This window comes from Cucurbita pepo, chromosome LG03 (genome assembly GCF_002806865.2).
Source record: "Cucurbita pepo subsp. pepo cultivar mu-cu-16 chromosome LG03, ASM280686v2, whole genome shotgun sequence".
NCBI classification, from domain to species: domain Eukaryota; kingdom Viridiplantae; phylum Streptophyta; class Magnoliopsida; order Cucurbitales; family Cucurbitaceae; genus Cucurbita; species Cucurbita pepo.
In genome coordinates, this window is record NC_036640.1 from 9191253 (window position 1) to 9213137 (window position 21885).

Sequence of the window (21885 nt, forward strand, 5' to 3'; positions counted from 1 at the left end):
CGGGTGAAAATGGAGGGTCTACAATTTGAAGAATGGGATCAGCTCACTGAATCATATCTCTTCTGTTCACTAAATTCCAGAACCAAAAAAATAAATGCAAGTTCACCTAAATATTAAAAAAAGAAATAAAAGAAAGATAAATGTCAGAAGTCTCACGCGCCAATTGCTGCACGTGCGATCGTTTCCGTTGAATTTTGACACTCCCACTTTATTCACACAATTGGATCTTTTTCTACAGGTTCTCTGCTAACTGCTAGTCTACAAATTACCTCCACCGTTCTCTCTCTAAATCTCTCCTCTCTCTACCAGTTTCCTTCAAGAACTACATCGCAGCCATTTCACGGAGTTCATCTACTTCCCTTGAGCTTCGAATCGCACATTCAAGAAACTTGGATCTCAGATCTTGATTCAACTTCCACTCAAGTAGATCCATGTAAGTTCATTTCTATGAACTGCAGTCTTTCTAAAGGAGATAATGCTTTTTTACTCCCGTAATCTTGGTTCTCTTCTTCGTTTATTTGATGCCTTGATGTGGAATTTTTGTTTTCCAAGTTGTAGTGAAGTAGCTTGAAAGAGTTTGCGGTTGATCGTCAACAATGAGTATAGTTATGCTGCATTTCTAATTCTTGGAGGAGATGACGTATGAGTCGATAGATAAAGATTATTAAGGCTTTTCGGTGTTATGCAAGAATGTGGTTGGGTTGATCGGAGAAGTTTAGTTGATGTATTTTGTAGATTTATGTAGCTTGAAAGAGTTTGCGGTTGATACTCAACAAGGAGTGTAGTTATGCTGCATTTCTAATTCTTGGAGGAGATGAAGTATGAGTCGATAGATAGAGATTATTAACGCTTTTCGGTGTTATGCAAGAATGTGGTTGGGGTTGATCGGAGAAGTTTAGTTGATGTATTTTGTAGATTTATGTAGCTTGAAAGAGTTTGCGATTGATACTCAACAAGGAGTATAGCTATGATGCATTTCTAATTCTTGGAGGAAATGGCGTATGAGTTGATAGATAAAGATTATTTAGGCTTTGCGGTGTTATGCAAGAATGTGATTGGGGTTGATCGGGGAAGTTTAGTTGATGTATTTCATAGATTTCTGTTGAGAAATAGGCTTTTACTCAGTTAAGTAGGTTGATTAGGAAATGTTACATGCCTATTTATTGCCTTCCTTTTACTTATGGTTCTTTGTTACTGATGGATTAAGAAAAGCAATTATTGAGTTGAAATATCATTTTTCTAATGTGCCTAATACTTGTGTAGATGAGCTTTTTCTTGTTTTTGTACATTTTTTATCAGGCAAGAGAAGTGGAGCTTGATAATTTAGCTATTTACTGTCAACTAGCCCTTGTTTGAGAACTTGAGAGTGCATTTTCCTTTAATTTTCCTCGGCATCGATATAAAATTTAGTTATTTGTAGATTTACATTCACGTGAGACTAATCATCTTTGTGTTTTTGTGTAGAATTCTGTATTAAACTGCAAAGGATCTTGCTTATAGCGTTTGACAAAAGTGAGTGGTCCAAGGTTTTAACACAGCTCGTTTAAGTTCTTGGTGCAATTCAAACTATAAGTGTAGTGATCCTTGGTAATGTAGAAAACTGAAGGAACAGATGGAAGGGAACAACAGAGGAGATTTTCTAGGAAATGTAGTCAAACCGTCTTCTTTAAGGCCTAGTGGCAGTTTTAAGCCTGCATTGTCAGGGAAAACAACGCCTAGAGGTTCCCCCTCTTTCAGGAGATTACATTCAAGTCGAACACCTAGAAGAGAAGCTAGGAGTACTGGATATGGTTTGCATTGGATTCGAAATAATAAAGTCTTGTTTTGGCTATTGTTGATTACTCTGTGGGCTTATCTTGGGTTTTATGTTCAATCAAGGTGGGCTCATGGTGAAAATAAGGATGAGTTTTTGGGATTTGGCAGTCAGCAAAGTAATCAGATGTTAGACTCTGAACAGAATAAGTCCCGCAATCTGATTTCAACTAACAATCATTTAGTTGTTGAAAATAGATCCGGTGAAAATAATGGGAGTGATGGAGGAGTGGTAAACGTGGTTTTGGCTAAAAAGGGGAATGGTGTTTCTGCTTCTAAGAAAACAAAGCCAAGGAAGAGAAATAAGAAGTCAAAGCGTGGTAAAGCGCGAACTAGGGGGAAAATCCCTGCGGAAGTTACAAATCATGACATAGAAGACCAGGAGCCAGAAATTCCTTTGAAAAACTCTTCTTATGGAATGCTTGTTGGCCCATTTGGTTCAACAGAGGATAGAATTTTGGAGTGGAGTCCTGCGAAGCGTTCTGGCACTTGTGATAGGAAAGGGGATTTTGCACGTCTTGTTTGGTCTAGAAGATTTGTGTTGATATTCCATGAGCTATCAATGACTGGAGCTCCTATTTCAATGATGGAGTTGGCAACAGAGCTCTTAAGCTGTGGTGCCTCAGTTTCTGCTGTAGCTCTTAGCAAGAAGGGTGGCTTAATGTCAGAGCTTTCAAGAAGGCGGATCAAAGTACTTGATGACAAAGCTGACCTCAGCTTTAAAACAGCCATGAAGTCAGATCTTGTGATTGCTGGATCTGCAGTGTGTGCATCATGGATTGGTAAGAGCCTTTTTGCAATTTTGGTGTATTGTATATGAAATATGGTTGGTCTTGTCCTATTGATTCTTTGTGGTAACAGAACTTTGATTTTTTGTGGATATAATATATTTGTTCTTGTCCTATTGATTATTGACTGTTTTCTTTCCCAGGATTTTCTTTCCAGCTCATAACTAGACAGTTTCATTGCTCTCCTCTTTTACTTCATTCCTCGAAACTTTTCAACTGTTGAAAAGTCTCTTTTAGCGTATTAGTTGAGCATGTATAGATGATAATGATAGGCTTGTATTCTTTAATTGACGTGAAATATACTGTATCTTTAGTTATAAACCAATGCTTTTTGTGATGGAATCAAATGTATGTACCCTGAGTATTCAATATTAAAGTAAAAGTTTTCAAGGATTAATCAAAGTTGACTGGAGACGCATTTATGTATTGCAGCTTGATTCCTTTCTTATTAACCAAAATGAGTATAAGAATAACTGAAAGTGTTTAAATATTCAAGGTTATCAATTTATAATTGCCTTTCCATAATGATAAGAATGTCCATATGATTGTCTTCGTTTGAGGTCCTAATTGTTTGTCTTAAATTATTTTGTTACTTATTTTTTTCTGCCATGAATTTTGTATTTTTTGTTTTGTTTTGTTTTGTATTTTTTTTTGTTTTTTTTTTTTTGCATAATTCAATTTCTCACTTCTCGATTCATGAAAGGCCTGTTAAAGTTCCTTTGAAGATTAGTAGAAAGAGCAAAGTTACTTGAGATGTTGATTTCTTTTTTCCATCATATGTTTATGACTTTGCTTCTATCATTCACGATGAGCATGTATTAGTCGTTCACAATTTTTTTTTTTTATAATTCAGATGGCTATATTGAGCATTTTCCGGCTGGTGCAAGTCAAGTTGCTTGGTGGATCATGGAAAACCGTAGAGAGTACTTCAATCGGTCTAAAATCGTCCTTGACAGGGTAAAAATGCTAATTTTCATATCAGAGTCACAATCAAAGCAGTGGCTAAATTGGTGTCAAGAAGAAAATATAAAACTGAGATCTCAACCTGCAATTGTACCACTCTCTGTCAATGATGAACTAGCTTTCGTAGCTGGCATTTCATGTTCTCTCAATACTGAGTCTTCCAGCCCTGAGAAGATGTTGGAAAAGAAACAGTTATTGCGTAATGCAGTTCGAAAGGAGATGGGAGTGGCTGATAATGATGTAGTAGTAATGACTCTGAGCAGCATAAACCCTGGAAAGGGCCATTTCTTGCTTCTTGAATCAAGCAACTTGTTGATTGACCAAGGACTTAAGGGAGATGATTCTATGATTAGAAATCCAGATAATTCAAGTCCATCACGACCAAAATTGGTCAGAAGGCGTTACCTGAGAGCTTTGCTTCAAAAGTTGAATGATAATGGATTGTCCTTGAAAGAATCCCCTATCTTGAACGAGATGTTAATTAGCTTGAATGAGTCGAGAGAAAATAGCATTCAAAAACTTTATCTACATGGCCCTGTTTATGATATGGCCAGCGTAACAGGAAGGAGACTGCTAGTTGATAGTGGAGGAAGGACGGAAATGCCTTTCAAACTTATAATAGGGTCTGTTGGATCCAAGAGCAACAAGGTGGTTTATGTCAAAAGACTTCTAAGGTTCTTGTCACAGCATTCAAACTTGTCACAGTCAGTGCTGTGGACTCCAGCAACTACTCGTGTTGCATCACTTTACTCTGCTGCAGACATTTATGTTATAAATTCCCAGGTGATATATTTTTTTTGAAGAATCGCTCATGTAAAAGCATTAGTAGTTGCATTATCCATAGTTCAGTGAACTTAACTCGTGACATATTAGAATGTTTGGAAATTATCACTCTTTATACATTGCTTATATCTCGTGTGCTGATCTTGAAAATGTTACAGGGACTAGGTGAAACATTTGGAAGAGTAACTATTGAAGCAATGGCATTTGGTCTTCCGGTATGAGAACCAACTTGACTGGTCTTTTTTTATTTATGCTGGTCTTCATATGGAGTAATTTTTCTCTACTGTTTCTTCTGTTGCATTCCAACTGTGCTTGAATCGATTCATGTCTGGTACAACCCCTGCCCCAAAACCAACTAAACTAAAAGAACATAATGATTATGATGATCACTAACCATTGAAATCATGTCCACCACCTATTCATGAAACTACCCCTTCACTGAATAAATCTGGCGGAATCAATTTGACTTGTTCACATTCAGTTTGCTTTCCCTAGAATTGTCCGACTTCTTCACATTCTATTATGTCATTTCTTTTCGAAAGGAAGTCTAAATTTATCAGGATTAATGTCCCTATTTAGATAATCATATGCAAAATGTGGCTGGAGAAGTAGAAATTTTCAAGAAGTTTAACTTTGATCCAAAGGTTTATGGGTACTGTTGAATATCAAATAATTCTGTTATTGTTCTCCTTCCATTACATATCATTAGATATTGTGAAGAAAATGCCTAATTTAACAACATGATGACTCGATGCATGGGACAGGTTCTGGGAACTGATGCTGGAGGAACAAAGGAGATCGTTGAGCACAACGTGACAGGTCTTCTTCATCCCTTGGGACGTGCAGGCACTCGAATCCTTGCACAAAACTTGCAGTTTCTACTAAAAAACCCACAGATAAGGGAGCAAATGGGAGCTGAAGGAAGAAAGAAGGTAAAGAAAATGTACTTAAAGCGGCACATGTACAAAAAATTCGTAGAGGTTATTGTGAAGTGTATGAGAACAAAGTAACATGTATGTAGCCATTTGAGATTTCTCATTCTTTTATTGCTTGTAAAATTGACGAATTTGAGCAACACATTGGCTACTGTTGAGTTTACTTTTGAGGAATATATAGCTTAATCTCTTTGATTTCTCCAAAGGTTGTTTTACAGCTTCACTCAGTTTCTTCTCTAGAGATTTTCTCATTGGTGTGCTTATTTTTTTCATGTGATGGTTTGGCACCTAATGGCCTAATCAACATTTGATTTGACACTTCCCACAAGTGACTCACCCAATTGAAACAATATTGAAATGAAGTGAAAAAGCTTAAGAAAGAGAGAATTAATTATCTTCCATCTGTAATGTAAGGTTGTTTCATTATTAGTCCAAGTTTACTCTTAGTAGATATTGTTTGTTTTGGTTCGTATTGTCATCAACCTCATGGTTTTTAAAATGCGTTTACTTAGAAGAGGTTTCCACACCCTCATAAGGAATTGCATAGTTTCTCTCTCGAACTAATATGTGTAAACCTTTATAATTGCTTCGTTTCCTTCTCCAACTAATATGTGGAAAATTTTATAACAAATGTTTCGTTTCTCTCTCCAACTAAAACGTGGGAACCCTCGTAAGGAATGCTTAGTTTCCCTCTCCAACTAATATGAGATTAGGGAATCCAATGATATAACTCTTTGTTTCAGATTATTTCTTTGAAAGATTAGCATTCGAAGAAACTAACCAATAATAAAAAGAATCTATAACGTCCCAAGCTTATCGCTGGCAAATATTGTCTTCTTTGGGCTTTTCTTCTCGGGCTTCTCCTCAAGACTTTAAAACGCGTCTGCTATCTAGAAAGGTTTCACACTCTTATAAGACTCTTATAAGAGGTGTTTCGTGCTCCTCTCCAACTAAACATGGGATATCACACAAAGAGGAAATGTTAGAAATGATTGAATCTAGATGAAGAAGTGATTGTGCCTAATACCAAATGTCCCCTTGAATTCAAACAACACATAGAGGAAGAAAGGTCCACCACCGACTCCAAGCTTTAATGGCGAATGCCTCTGTGAAATTACTTTGCCAATCTGTTCAAACTACTTACAATTATTTTTGTCTACGTTTCATCAGAACCCAAGAGACAAGGAGCGATCCCATGGTCCCTTCTTAACTAAAAATCTACCACGTGAGCCTTGGAGTTTGACATTTCCATTGTCTCCAATTTTTATTGCACTTCTCCAAACTAATGAAAGCATGTGTTGGGTTGGGAAGAAACATTATTTTTTATTTTTTATTATTTAAAACTCGGTCACCTACTTAACTCGGTTACATCTTCAAATTGATAGATACATCCGTTTAGATGTGTGCATGTATATACTACAATCACGATCAACAGAGAAATATGAGAGACTATTCAAGGAGATCGACACAATGTGACTTAAAATCTTGTATTAGGGTGGTACACCATTTGGATTGGAAAAATCTTTTGAACTAATATGGTTGGTGCCCCTAAATTCACAATTCAATCTAACTCAACTATTTATTTTTAGGTTTATTGAATTGTCACGCTTTTTAATACTTATTCCTAATACATGTTATATTAATAACTAAAATCTCCTGTCATTCAAGTATCAACGTCATTAACAAGTTAGAAGTCATAAACGTTAAATATTCTTAATCTTTTTGAAAAATAGAATATGGTTGGATTGTAGTAACCCTATTTTCGAGCCGGACAGGTTAACCCGACAAAAAAAATCAACCCAAAAACCAAACCGAATTTTCAATTTTCTAAGAATTCAACCCAACCCACAAAAAACAATATAACATAATCAAACATTTATGGTTCGGATTGGATAGTCTAGGTTGGTTGGATTATAAAGTCATTTAGTTTTTAGTTTGGGTTGGATAGTTTAAATTGGTCGGGCTACTAAGTCATATGAGCACCTCTACTTACATCATTGAATATAAGAGATAGAAATTGCAAAGATGTTTCAAATTTGTATTCCACAGAGAACATTCAAATTTTAAGTCCACATCCGACAATTATTAAGAGACAGTCATATTGTAATGACCTCGTTAAATAATATATTTTTTTAAATAATTTTTTTTTAAATGTGACATCACAATTTATTATCAATAAACTTCAAAATATTAAATGTAAAGTTTAGAATGGTATACAACTTTTAAATTTACGATCAAACCATATGTTAAATCTTTATTTCATCTAACAAAACAATTAATAATAATTCAAAATTATTGGCAACACTACAAAGTGCCAATAATGAAAATCTGTCACCCAAGAAACCATCCAAGGTTTTGACAAGTAATTATTATATGAATACACAATTATATTATGATCATATATTATACAGTTCATTTAAATCATAATCTTTATTTTTTATTGCACAAATTTGATGAGTTATTTGATGTGTCCAATTTAGATGATAGATCAATCATATCATCTTCCAAATCTTTCAAAAGATTTAGTTTCGTAATCTTATTCTGAAGTTGATAATGATCATTGTTTATTTTATTTTATTCCAAAGTTTGATATTAAAACAGTTGATATATAACTTGTCAAATGATCAACCGGTTTGCATGTGACTAGGGAATATTGTATTTAATATGTACATATAATATAACCCTAACTATATAAAAATTATTTATGTTATACAAGTCAAGCTATTATATTTACGACCGTTTGGTTAGATAGGTTAAGTTCAGTATAAATAGATATTGTCTTCTTTAAACTTTTCTTTACGATACCATTATAAAGGGTATTTTGTTCTCTTCCTCAATCGATGTGGGATCTCACAATCTATCCTCCTTCGGGACCCAGCGCCATCGCTGACACTCGTTCCCTCTTTCAATTGATGTGGGACCCCCCAATCGACCTCCTTGGAACCCAGCGTCCTTTGATTAAGACCGCACTTGTAACGGTCCAAGATAAAGAGTATTTCGTTCTCCTTCCCAACCAACATGGGATCTCACAATTCACCTCCATTCAGGGCCCAGCGAGACACTGGGCACTCGTTCCCTTCTTCAATTGATGTAAGCCCCCAATCCACCTTCCTTGGGGTTCAACGTCCTTGGATTACAACCGCACTTGTAAGGGCCCAAGCCCACCGCTATGCTAGCAGATATTGTATTTTTTGGGTTTTTACTTTCAGACTTCCTCTCAAGGTTTCTAAAACATGTCTACTAGGGAGAGATTTCCACACCGTTATAAATGATATTTCGTTCTTCTCCCTAACCGATATGGGATCTGAGCAGCACTATTTTATTTGAATTATAATATTTTGATGTTGAGTTAAATTGCGTTTCCAGTTTCGTAAAATTTGGTGATTATATCTTTCTCTAATGCGTTCTACTTAATAAACAGGATCTTGACACACAGTTTTTGAGTTGGTGTGAAAGAACATAATCCAAAAGTGGACAGAAAAATGAGGAGTCACATGGATGTTTGGAGAATCCCACAAAATCAGAAACCCGACCAACCACCTTATTATATGATCTCTCCTTTTTCATGCTTCAACTCTTCCAATCAAACACAAAGTCCCACTTTTGTTCCTCTTGTCTCCGACCGGCCGGCGACCATAATAATGCCTTTACTTTCATCCCCCCATTCTCTTCTCTATTCCCTATAAAACCTCTCATTTTGGTGCTTACACCATTGAGAAGCACACACACCAAAACAAACACTTCATCAGCTGGAGATATGGCAACCAATGGAGTTCATCAACTTGAAATCACTGAGCTCAGATTAGGGCTTCCGGGGACTGCCCATACCCCAACTTTAAAAAATGAGAACAAAAGGGTTTGTAGTACCGACGACGACGACGGTGACCGGAGATGCTCGAAGAGAATCCGAGTTGTCGGGTGGCCCCCGGTTTGCTCTCACCGAAGAAGGAGTAATGGTAACGATAGAGATCTATCTGAAACTTCGAAGATGTATGTCAAAGTAAGCATGGATGGCGCGCCTTATCTTAGAAAGGTTGATCTTAGAATTCTTAAAGGATATTCCGATCTCGGGGTGGCAATGGAGAATCTATTCGACCGTGCAATCGGATGCTCTGACTATGTTTCGATTTATGAAGATCGAGATGGCGATTGGATGCTCGTCGGGGATGTTCCATGGGAGATGTTTATTGAGTCATGCAAGAGAGTGAGAATAATGAAGAGATCAGAATCTAAAGGGTCTGATTTTTCTTCAAAACAAGTATGAAAAGTTTGATTTAAAGTGTATACACATAATTATATATTGATCATACCCTAATTAGAGAAGGAAATGTTAATGTTCTTGTCTAATTTGACAATTCAATGATATGAATGACAAAAGTGGCAACTTTTCATCCAATTCTCTCCCTACTTTGTGTAATAATCGAGTTTTGAATTAATTGGTGTCGCTCGGAATATTTTTAGTTTGAAACTCTGCACACAAAAATCAATCGATTAAACTAATGCTTCATCAGTCTAAAACGATCTTGTTTGATAATTTGTATCAAGTCTCTATTAGTGACTCGATCAATCTAAAGTCTCCATCAATCCAAAACGATTTTCCTCTGATTCAAATTCTAAATACTAATATGGTGGAAATATTAGGGTTAGAGTCTTAGTTACTCTTAGCTTAGCTGCCACCCGATCTATATCCTACCTATAAAGGTGACTATTTATTCAAACGTGATCTCGAATATGATCTCAAAACAAATTAGTAATAAGAGTAGTAACTCATGTATTATATAAACAGTAATGTTTCATATCCATGATTCATATTAGTATTTGGAACCTGAATTTAGCACTTGATAACTGTAGCAATATTCTAATACATCATTGACAACATAATCACGTTATCTACTTATCTTGAAGTACTTATAATAGTAAAAATTATTTCCGTAGATCAATACGTATTTTTAGCATGTTTTATCTTCATTGACGCCTTTGTAGGAAATTTTTCAAGGGATTATCGAACGTAGAATGACTCCAAGTCAAACATGTTTAATTTTGAAGTTCTTATAATCGAGCCATAAAAAAGGAAGGTAAACTTAAATTAAGTAAACTATTGTTTAGAATTCTATAGATAAGGTAGAGCGTCCTTGGCTCAATATTATAGCACATAGGGCTTCAGCGCTTCACTAAAGCTCGACTATTCTTGAACCTTTGCGCTAACCATTATTCGCTTTATTAGTAAAAGCTCTTCTCGTGGTCGTCCTTTACCACGAAAGCCTTAAGCGAAAGATTTATTGTTTTATTACTCCTGCTTTTTCACATCTACGCTCGTCAAGCCAACTTAGCTTTTTAGCCGTGGTTGAAGCTAAATTAAAATTTAAAATCTAAATTATAGAAACTTTAAAAGATCTTGGAGTGATAGGGAGTGTGTTCTTGACAGATCAAGAGGAGCTCATCCTCTCTGTCAAAAGGGTCCATCATTCAAAACACGAACACGAATACGAATACGAACACGAACATGACAAAAGGGTCCATCATTCAAAACACGAACACGAATACGAACACGAACATGACAAGAACGAGAGGAGGACACAGAAATGTTCATAATTAAAACAGAACAGTAAACCGTGTGATAGAAGCAACACAATAAGGCAAAATCACATGGGGTTTGTTCATAAAAGCAAGACAATAATTAATCAAACGGCGGTGATCAAATCCCACCAAAACCTCAAACAATTATCAGCCCTCCGATGTGGTGTCCCACATCTCTCTAAAGAGCTGCCATTGTTTCCTCCACATATATAAATAAATAGCATCATCACATTTCATGATATTCTCAACACAAACCCCAAATCCAAGGAAGACCCAGATGGCAGCTGAGGGATTAGGCCTTGAAATCACCCAGCTCCGGCTAGGACTCCCCGGTGGCGCTCCAATTCCGGCGAGTAAAAACAATGACAACAAAAGGGTTTTCTTGGAGGTGGAAGTAGAAGATCATAAGAATCCCGGCCAGGGACGGAGCAAGCAGGCAGTTGGGTGGCCGCCCGTGTGCTCATACCGGCGGAGGAACAGCTTGAATTTTATTGCTAATAATGATGATTTTGGTATCTAACGTGAATCAATTTTCAAAGTTGATTCCGACAAAGGAATAAATGAAACATATAATTTGTAGATTCAAAGATATTTAAGCCAATGAAATGCAAACTTTCCCAACAAAAATAGTGAATATGGGTAAATAATCCGATAAGGAGGGTCAATAATCTTTAGCTCAAATAGAGAACGAGTATGGAAACATGACGACGCTTTATGGAGATGTAGGAAAAGCATATATCAATTGGTTGGTGTGCTCAAATGGTTGAATCTCTCAACATAGCATTTCATGGATCATGTGCTAACAAAGACCTATCTTGAATACACATTCCCTGAATTCTATTGCAATAACTTTACTTCTAACAATCGTAAAAGCCGATGTTTTATTGAAAATTAGGTGGGATAGTTCTAAAAATGGGGCAACAAAGACCCTTACAGAACTGTCGAAAATGTAGCGTATTTTCTGTGGCAAGATGTTTTCAATATGGTGGCGTGTTTAACAATTATTACATGTATCATAGAGGTACCAACTTTGGAAGAACATCAGGAGGTCCATTCATCACGACATCTTATGATTACAACGCTCCACTTGATGAATATGGAAACTTGAATCAACCAAATGGAAACATCTCAAACAACTTCATACATCATTCAAACTGCGAGAAAAAATTCTAACTAATGCCAACCGCTTAGACCAAAGCTTTGATAACTCTGTAACTTTGACAAAATTCTCTAACCAAAGGGGAGATGACTCTTGCTGCCATCTATCAAGTAGTCTTGGAGGACGTTCTTCTCATGTTCGCAAAGAATGACTCGACAAAAACAGCATAAAAAACACTACAAACCAAACAATGCACGTGGGCGTGGAACGGGTCAAATTAAAAACAAAAACTCATAATTTTATTTGATGAACATTCAAATACAAACATTAATTCTACACATTTTCTTTCCCCCTTTTTCCCTTTTCCCTCTACATAGTTATACACATTACAAAACATACCACCTAAAACATTATCATCTTCTTTGGAAATTAAAAATGCTGATAGAGATAGCAAATACCGAAGCAAAAAGAACACCAAATCCGACAACAACAGAAACAGAAATGTCTACAAAATCATGTCTGAAACCAAAGTAGAGTCTAACAAATTCTTCCACAGTTTCTCCTGTTTCAAGAACATCCTTAACATCTCCAAATTGAGAGGCAACTAATCCATATAACGTCCACGCCACGGGACAAACCCAGTAGTACCATATCCACCACACTGGAATCCTCTGTCAGTTCATATGCCAGAAAAAATAAGAACACAAACAAAACAAAACTCGAACACACAACCGAAACATAACGTAACGTACCGGTTTCGGGACTACAAATCCTGAGAAGAGATTCCATAATGCAAAGAACGCAAAGGAGAGAATTGAAGCAATGTGATGATTTGGTGTCATTGCCACAGCCATCATCCCATAGAAAGTGAAGTACAGCAAAGTGAAGTACATTATGACCAAATACCACAGGAACTTAGCCACGGTCCATTCAAATCCAATCATTGAGTACACTAGGAGACAGTAAACCACTGCTTGGACCAAAACATATGGGAGTTCTATCAGCACCTGTAACATCAAGTAGGATAATTCTTCACTGTCTGCTAAAGAATTTTTCATATGTTTAGATATAGAACGACATTGTTACCGTCCCGAATGCGTACGAAAACGCCGAGTACATTCCAGCCGCTCTTTCGCGATAAAATACGCTTCGTTCCACGGCAACCACTGGTTGCACATTGAAAGCATTTTGAACTCCCAGGAACAGAGTAGCAGTGTACATTGAACCCATAGCATTGAATAGATCTTGTTGCCTTTTCCTTTCATTAAGCAACTCATTAAGTATAGAGACTAAACCGTCACAACTTTAGCATACGATGCGTCAAAAACTTACCTTTTGGAACCGAGGTCCCAAAACATTGTTCCGAACATGAGCGCAATGACGATCGTAAAGAGTAATCTCACGGCCGAGTACGAGGGGTTACGCCAATTAGACCAATGTTGCTTCCATAAACAAGCTATGCATTGTGTGTAAAGTGATCTCGAGTATTTAGTTGGGAAATATAGGTCTTTCGAACCCGGCGTCGGGACACTCATTTCTTCGACTAGCATCATGTTCGTCCTGTTCAACATGTTTCAAAACGTCAATACCAAGTTATGCAATAGTGGTATCCAATATTGCTGGATTACCTATAAAGTTCAGAGCTTTTATACAAATCTGTGAAGTCAACCCCTAAAGCTAGTTCCTGAGCTGGGGAAGTGACTTCTAGCATCCATGTAGCAGGGTTGTATTGATCCTTTATTTTAGCAACTCCTTTGATTTCCTTATGAACAAAGATATAATGTTATAGAGCTTTGAATGGTTTTATTAAGACATTAATAATCCTACCTCAAAGTAGTTTATTAGATGAAAAGAATGGCGACCCAATGGACCAACGTATATTTCTTGGCCTCCTGGTTTCATCAAGAACAGCTGCAAGAAACAGCTCATACCTATAAGTTTCTTCGTTTTGCTATATACATTGATTCTTCTATGGTGTGTTACCTCGTCAAAAGCTTCGAAGATGTCGATGCTCGGTTGATGAATGGTGCACACGACAGTTCTTCCAGTATCGACTGTGTTTCGAACAGTTCGCATGACGATTGCTGCAGCTCTTGCATCGAGCCCTGAGGTTGGTTCATCCATGAATATTATGGATGGATTTGCTACAAGCTCCACTGCTATTGTGAGTCGCTTGCGCTGCTCGGACGACAGACCGTTTTCGCCTGGCAATCCAACTAGAGCATCCCTCAATGTCTTCAATTCCACAAGTTCCATCACTTCTTCAATGAACATCTGTTTTGTTCATAACAAGTTGCATACATTTGATTAACAACAGTTAAAAAAGTATGTAATAGTTTAAGTTCAACACCTTTCTAGTTTCGGAATCGATTTCACGAGGTAAACGGAGCCATGCCGAGTAGAGCAAGGATTCGTAGACGGTAACATGAGGAGAATGGATGTCGTTTTGTTCACAATAACCTGAGATTCTAGCAAATGTTTCTTGCTTCTTTGGATAACCAGATATTTTGATGCTTCCTTCAATGTAACCGCCTGTTTTTCTACCAGCCAAGACATCCATTAGTGTTGTCTTACCAGCACCACTCACTCCCATTAGAGCTGTTAAAACACCTGGCCTGAATGCTCCACTTATACCCTTCAGTAGCACCAATTTTTCTTCTACAATACCTTGATTTTTCATCTCCTGGAAAACCCCATTTCAGATCATTAGGATGAACATATTATAGGCTTAATATAGTCAATAAAGATACCCGCTAGTAGATATTGTCCATTTTAGCTTGTTACAAATGGTATCAGAGTCAGGCACAGAGCGGTGTGCTAGTTAGGATGTTGGGGCCTCAAGGGGTGGATTGTGAGATCCCACATCGGTTGGAGAGGGGAACGAAGCATTCCTTGTAAGGGTGTGAAAACTTTTCCCTGGCAGACGCATTTTAAAATCTTGAGGGAAAGCCCAGAAGGGAAAGCCCAAAAAGGACAATGTCCGCTAACGGTGGGTTTGGACTGTTACAAATGGTATTAGAGCCAGACACCATGCGGTATGCTAGCAAGGACGCTAGGCTCCCAAGGTGGGTGGATTGTGAGATCCCACATCAGTTTGAGAGGGGAACGAAAGATTCCTTGTAAGGGTGTAGAAACTTCTCCCTAGTAGACGCGTTTTAAAACCGTGAGATTAATGACGATATGTAACGGGCTAAAGCGGACAATATCTATTAGCGGTGGGCTTGGGCTTGGGCTTGGGCTGTTACACTAAATTACCTTGGGCATGTCAACAGAGTATGTGATATTTTTAAATGCGATTGAATGTTGCTCAAATGGAAGAATCATTCCTGTTCTCCTTTGGGCGTTGGCTTGTAAATCCATTTCAGTACTAGAAGCTGAGGCCCCTGAATTAGCAGGACGCCAAGCAATTGAGTATCAGCACAAAACTTCCTATTGAACTATTACAACATTATTAGTACCTCTTTTGTCAATGTCTTCTGGTTCCCCTGATTTAACAGCTTGACCCTTCCCAAATGCTGCAAAACCAATTCTAAGATGTTAATCTGAAGCTGTTAGATATACATTTTATAAAGCTGTCTAGAGGTCGAGATGGTTACGGTCGAGCAACGACAATGCGAGAGTGAACAAGAAGTTGAACAAAAAGGTATAGCCAAGCAAAGCTCCTACACCAATCCAATACCAATATGCATTTGGGAAGAATCCACGGGACTTCAAAACAATAAATCCTAAGGCTTCCTAGAAACAAAGAAGAATACAAAGCATAAGAGCAATGATCCAACCATTCCAATAAGAGCATTCAAACAACTTACATCTGCCCAACTCTTTCCAAGGAACTCATTTACAACTATAGCATTTTGAGCATACATTATTGGTGAAATCCAGTAGCCCCATGTCCACCATTTCTTAATGTCCACTGCACAAAAGAAAGCAAATAAGACCATATAACATCTTAAACCCACCGCTAGCAGATATTGTCCTCTTTAAGCTTTTCCTTTTGGATTTTTAAAATGCGTTTATTAGGAAGAGGTCTCCACACCCTTGTAAGGAATGTTTCGTTCTGCTCTCCAACTGATGTGGGACTTCACAATCCACACCCCTTGAGGGCCCAGCATCCTCGCTAACACACCGCTTGGTGTCTGGCTTTGATACCATTTGTAACACTCAAACCCACCACTAACAGATATTGTCCTCTTTGGCTCGTAACGTATCGTCGTCAGCCTCACGATTTTAAAACATGTCTGCTAGGGAGAAGTTTCTACACCCTTATAAGGAATGTTTCGTTCTCCTCTCCAACCGATGTGGGATCTTACAATCCAACCCCCTTGAGGGCCCAGCGTTCTTGCTAACACACTGCTTGGTGTCTGGCTTTGATACCATTTGTAACACCCAAACCCACCGCTAGCAAATATTGTCCTCTTTGGCCCGTAACGTATCCTCATCAGCCTCACGGTTTTAAAACACGTTTGTTAGGGAGAGGTTTTCACACGCTTATACAAGGAATGTTTCGTTCACCTCTCCAACCAATATGAGATCTCACATAAACTTTCGAAGTCTCATCTCTTGAGTTCTTAAACTTTAGGAAATGTCTTACTAAACATCTCAACTTTCAATTTTGTATCGAAGAGACCTAAACTAAGACATTTTGTTATGTACAGCAGTGGCGTACCTCGAGACAGGACAAACCCGCCAAGTGCATAGAGGGTCAGGAGTATAAAAGAGCCAACCGTGTTCGCAACAACCAAATTCCGACACAATGCAGCAACGAACCGGAATAGTGCAGAAGCCATCTGGTTTACTAGTAAAAGCAGCAAGAATTGTTTGAAAAACCTGCAGCATTTTTGTTTCCAATTAAAAAAAAAAGGAAAGAAAATCTTCACAAATCTCACAATGAACATAGAGAGAACACATTGTATTTGCTAACCTCTCAATATTTGGATCAAATCCAATGCCATAGTAGGTGATTCCAACCCACAAAGCAACTTCAATGAAAGTAAAAGGAATCTTGAGGATCCAATTGGGAAGCGAATAAGCCCATGAAGGATAGAATAAGAGGTCCCTTTGCTTGTAAAAAGTAGGAAGCTTAATTATGGTTAATGAGAGCTCTGATAACCCATTAAACATAACCATAATAACTGAGAAGAACAAAGCACCAGTGTATATTCCTCCATCCACAATTGTATCATGATGCATCTCAGTTCTTAAGAACACACTCATTGTAACTAGAGCCATTACAAATAGCTGAAAAACCCCAAAAAGGAATCGTGTTAGATACACAGGATCATCTTCTGTTCTTATATTTGGACTAAACTGAAAATTTTGAAACAAGAGGGACTAAATTGAAAAATTGTAACAACTCAAGCCCACCGCTAGTAGATATTGTCCTTTTTCGGCTTTCCCTTTCAGACTTCTCCTCAAAGTTTTAAAATGCATCTACTAGGGAGAGGTTTCCACACCTTATAAGAAATGTTTCGTTCCCCTCTCCAACCGATGTGAGATCTCATGAACCACCCCCCTTAAGAGCTTCGCGTCCTCGCTGGCACACTGCCCGATGTCTAGCTCTGATACTATTTGTAACAGCCCAAGCCCACTGCTAGCAGATTTTGTCCTCTTTGGGGCTTTCCTTTCTGGGCTTCCCCTCAAGGTTTTAAAAGGGGTCTACTAGGGAGAGGTTTCCACACCTTTATAAGGAATGTTTCGTTTCCCTCTCCAACGATGTGAGATCTCACAATCCACCTCCCTTAGGAGCCTAGCGTCCTCGCTAGCACATTGCTTGGTGTCTGGCTCTAATACCATTTGTAACAACTCAAGCCCACTGCTAGCAAATATTTTCTTCTTTGGACTTTCCTTTTTAGATTTCCCCTAACTAGGGAGAGGTTTCCACACCGTTACAAGGAATGTTTCGTTCCTCTCTCCAACCAGCGTGGAATCTCACAAAAACATTGGTACCTGAAAGAGTTTGAAAATGTAGACGAAGGAGTTTCTCTTCATTAGAAGGATCTCTCTAGAGAAACAAGCTTTCAAGAGTTGTCTCTTTCCAACTCCATATTTGTGGGTTGTCAAAGCGGCTCTATGGCTCTTAGACTTATCAAAAGGAATGGCAAGTTCATCGCCAAGTTCTCTGCCAACATGAAATGATTGAAATGCTTCACAAAATTCACTAGGAGTAATGAAGCTGTAAGGCTCCTCTTTGTTTTTCCAATACTGTTCTTGATCTTTCTTTGATGTCACCTGTAAAAACATCGTCAGATAGCTCGTTTTTTACGTTCTATTTTGAGTTCAACAACACGTGAAAGTTACGCTTACCTCTTGAAGAAAATCAGCCACACCCTTCCTCTCAGGACAAACAAACCCCATAGTTTCAAAAAAATGAAGCACCTGATCACGAGGACCCTGATAAACAATTTGGCCATCTGAGAGAAGAATTATGTCATCAAAAAGCTCATAAGTCTCTGGTGCTGGCTGGAGAAGCGAAAGAACTGCAGTCCCTTTGAGAATATGAACACATTGCCTCAATGAATTCACTATTTGAAACGTGGTGGAGCTATCAAGTCCAGTAGATATCTCGTCCATGAATAAAGCCCTTGCTGGCCCAACTAGCATCTCACCTGTATTTCAGTTCAATACAAAACTTGTTAATCGAGAGAGTTTACGTTCAAAGTGGACAATATCATACCATTGTGGAGAATTGTGATCCCTAACAAGGTATCAGAGTCATACCCTTAACTTAGGCATGTCAATAGAATCCTCAAATGTTGAACAAAGAATTGTAAGACTCGAAGGTGTAGTCAAAAGTGACTAAAGTGTCGAACAAAGGATGTACTTTGTTCGAGGGCTCCAGAGAAGGAGTCGAGCCTCGATTAAGGAGAGGTTGTTCGAAGACTCCATAGGCCTCAAGGGAAGCTCTATGTCGTACTTCGTTCAAGGGGAGAATTGTTGAGGATTGTTGGGAGGGAGTCCCACGTTGGCTAATTTAAGGAATGATCATGGGTTTATAAGTAAGGAATACGTCTCCGTTAGTATGATGCTTTTTAGGAAAACCAAAAGAAAAGCCATGAGAGCTTACGCTCAAAGTGGACAAAATCATACCATTGTGAAGAGTTCTATCATTGAATTACCTGTAGTGACTCGCTTTCTTTGTCCGCCCGAGATTCCCCTTATCATTTCATCACCAACCATTGCATCCGCACATCCTTCCAATCCCAAAATCTATATCATTTCAACACTCAGTTCTTTATTTAATCTATCATGTTCCAAATCTTCATTCAAACACACATATATATATATATATATATATATATATATATATATATATATTATATTACCTTCAGGATATAATCTATCATCATACTTTCTTCTTGACCTTCTGTCGCAGCAGCCTGGAAATAAACTCCCTATGTAAGTTACTGTCACTAACATCTTCAATCAAACAGCCCAAAAACACAATAAATTCATTATTCTTCAATTTTATCATATATATAACCTTCATGAAAGTATCAATATTAGGGTCGGGCTTTATATTTGCTTCGAACTCTCTCCTTGACAGTTCTGCTAGCATGTCTGAAAAATATAGTACCCCATTTTAGAATCTAAAATTTTAATGAACAGAACATGAACCTAAAATCTAATTGGATAAGCATTTGAGCAAAGAGGAGGTGTTAAATATTGGTAGAAAGGGGATAACAAACCGTGGCGGGAGCCGACGCCCTGGCATTGTGCAGCGAACGCTAATGTTTCCCTTACAGTCATTTCTCCAATATGAAGATCATATTGACTTATGTACGCAGCAGTCCTCTGCGGTACAAATTCCTTCATTCCATGCCCATTGTAGCTCACTTTTCCCGTTGCCTAAATCAGTTTACAAATTTAATTAACATAAAATTGAAAGATTTAGAATCAATTAGTAACTTAATATTTTTTTAACTTCAAGAACCAAATAATATAAACTTCAAATTAAATTAACGTGTAATTTAGTTGAATTTATTTTAACTGGGTCATTGGGCAAAAATCCAAAGTTGTTAGGTGAGATTTATAAAAACAAATATTTAAGTAGACACATCTATAAACAATTATGCAAAGAATTGGACTGAAATGTTAAATATCATAAATTGTAGGGACTAGGGAGCAAAATAAAATTTAATCCGCTTAATTAAAAATTAAAAATTTTGTTTTGAAAATAGAAGGGTAGATATGTACTTTTACTCGAGGATCAAGCTTTCCTGCCAGTGCTAATAAAAGAGTGGTCTTTCCAGAGCTTGGAGGTCCCAACAGCAGTGTCATTCTGCCAAAATAATTAAACAATAAAAAATTTNTTTTTTTTTTTTTTTTTTTTTTTTTTTTTTTTTTTTTTTTTTTTTGTTACCACTTAACTGAATCATTCAGTAAAAATTGATTAGGTAAATAATTTTAACAGTACCTTTTGAAAGATGAAATAGTGATAGCGGAAAAGGTTAAATTTCGTCTTTATTTTTCTTTTTTACGAATTTGAAGGTTTTAATAAAAAATATTATATTGTGTTCTAACCTTCCAGGTTTGACGATTCCACTGACATTACGAAGGATTTTTAACTGCTGCTTTCCACCGGAAAACAGATGAAGGTAACCCAACAAACCCTTTGGAAAACAAGCAGTAAAAAAATAATTACATATATATATATATATATATATATATAATCCTTAAAAAGATTATGAATTTGATTAATTATTATAACGTTACCTCCACCATATTGAGTGTAAAATTGACAACTGTCGGCAGAGCTCTGCTTCCGACATGAACATCCGCCTCCACATTCAATTGCTCAAACCGAACCTCAATTGTCGGAAATTCGATTCCAACTCTGACAATTTTAAGGAAACAAAAACAAACAACAAAACATCCACCAAATCAGAGGAAATATCAACGAGTAAATTTATTGTCGAAGATTGTTGGGAGGGAGTCTATAAGTAAGAAATATATTTCAATTGTCACGAGATTTTTTGAACTTATGTTCAAGATAAACAATATCATATCATTATAGAGAGTCGTGATTTCTAAAATGGTATTAGAGTCATGCCCTTAATTTGTTTGTCTCGAAAGTGTAGTCAAAAGTGATTCATGTGTGAAACAAAGGGTGTACTTTGTTCGAAGGATCCAAAGAAAGAATTTGAATCTTGATTAAGGAGAGGTTGTCCGAGGGCTACATAGGCCTTAAGTGGACAATGTCATATTATTATGGAGGGTCGTGATTCCTAACATTTTACCTGTGAAGACGATTGTGGAGGTTGAGCAAGAACTTCTCGTTATCCTCTCCAGCAACTTTAAGCAACATCTCCATCAAATTCTTCCTGTTTTGAAGCCCAAGATTCATGATATCCACTTCATCGGCGGCGCCCTCCAAGGTCGTCACCAACCCTTTCCTCAGACGTCTGAACGTCGGAAGCTTTTCAATGGCTGCCCATTTCAGAGCCTCCTCGTCTTCTTCCGCCGCCGATGATCTTGAAAATGCATCCATTCTGAAGCTCCCATTGCTCCTAAACGAACTCCCAATCCCCAAATCCATTTCAATCCAAAACAACTGAAAATCCCCCCAACAAATGGGATTCAATTTTGGAGTATTTATAGGCCGAAATTTTAATATATTATTTGTTCAAAGATTAATAATTAGGTTCGCAATAAATAGTGTATTAGAATAAAGTATCCCATGAGCTATATACCCAACCACATTATCTTGTATAAAGTTTATATCACTAAATATAATTTTAATTCATTTCTAACCTAACTTAGTGAATAAAATTTTAATTTTTAATCTACATTATCTATTTATCTCTACTAGGATGGAACAAAATATATATTTATACTTAGAATCATTTCAATTTAATTCAAATTCATTGCATCTCAACAATACTTCAATTCAATGAAAATTAATTGCACCATCTATTGCCCTTCTAGAAGG

General features: G+C 37.3%; 3 protein-coding genes across 4 annotated transcripts; 2 read left to right on the plus strand and 1 right to left on the minus strand.

Annotated features, from left to right (window-relative positions):
• The first annotated feature begins 227 nt into the window (after positions 1–227).
• On the plus strand, positions 228–5486 carry LOC111791261. The gene is made up of 5 exons (XM_023672532.1): positions 228–433; positions 1465–2594; positions 3454–4346; positions 4505–4561; positions 5111–5486. Exons 2-5 carry the CDS (start codon positions 1613–1615, stop codon positions 5354–5356), a joined length of 2178 nt encoding a protein of 725 aa, XP_023528300.1. The 5' UTR covers positions 228–433; positions 1465–1612; the 3' UTR covers positions 5357–5486.
• Positions 5487–9011: 3525 nt separating this feature from the next.
• On the plus strand, positions 9012–9545 carry LOC111790263 (auxin-induced protein 22A-like). Its single transcript, XM_023671128.1, has one exon. It carries the CDS (start codon positions 9039–9041, stop codon positions 9543–9545), a length of 507 nt encoding a protein of 168 aa, XP_023526896.1. The 5' UTR covers positions 9012–9038.
• Positions 9546–12234: 2689 nt separating this feature from the next.
• On the minus strand, positions 12235–21513 carry LOC111789776 (pleiotropic drug resistance protein 1-like). Of its 2 annotated transcripts, none has more exons than XM_023670458.1 (24): positions 21194–21513; positions 20670–20790; positions 20478–20566; positions 20151–20235; positions 19643–19802; positions 19438–19514; positions 19280–19333; positions 19073–19163; positions 18261–18562; positions 17904–18185; positions 16879–17195; positions 16624–16784; positions 15767–15870; positions 15554–15692; positions 15416–15472; positions 15213–15340; positions 14308–14640; positions 13941–14231; positions 13785–13868; positions 13586–13719; positions 13290–13517; positions 13044–13209; positions 12710–12964; positions 12235–12628 (listed from the first exon to the last, which is right to left on the minus strand). In XM_023670458.1, exons 1-24 carry the CDS (start codon positions 21490–21492, stop codon positions 12371–12373), a joined length of 4215 nt encoding a protein of 1404 aa, XP_023526226.1. In that variant the 5' UTR covers positions 21493–21513; the 3' UTR covers positions 12235–12370. The 2 variants fall into 2 exon arrangements, with proteins under 2 accessions (XP_023526226.1, XP_023526225.1); XM_023670457.1 differs by having other exon boundaries at positions 13044–13215.
• Positions 21514–21885: the final 372 nt, after the last annotated feature.

Excerpts from the sequence above, each read along its gene's own strand:
- LOC111790263 (XM_023671128.1), top strand. The coding sequence starts at position 9,039 with ATGGCAACCAATGGAGTTCATCAACTTGAAATCACTGAGCTCAGATTA.
- LOC111791261 (XM_023672532.1), top strand. The coding sequence starts at position 1,613 with ATGGAAGGGAACAACAGAGGAGATTTTCTAGGAAATGTAGTCAAACCG. Across the intron at positions 2,595-3,453 it reads AGTGTGTGCATCATGGATTG|ATGGCTATATTGAGCATTTT; the intron begins GTAAGAGCCTTT and ends TTTATAATTCAG. Across the intron at positions 4,562-5,110 it reads CAATGGCATTTGGTCTTCCG|GTTCTGGGAACTGATGCTGG; the intron begins GTATGAGAACCA and ends TGCATGGGACAG.
- LOC111789776 (XM_023670457.1), bottom strand. The coding sequence starts at position 21,492 with ATGGATTTGGGGATTGGGAGTTCGTTTAGGAGCAATGGGAGCTTCAGA. Across the intron at positions 15,693-15,766 it reads TTGGAAAGAGTTGGGCAGAT|GAAGCCTTAGGATTTATTGT; the intron begins GTAAGTTGTTTG and ends CTTTGTTTCTAG. Across the intron at positions 14,232-14,307 it reads TCGATTCCGAAACTAGAAAG|ATGTTCATTGAAGAAGTGAT; the intron begins GTGTTGAACTTA and ends TGAACAAAACAG.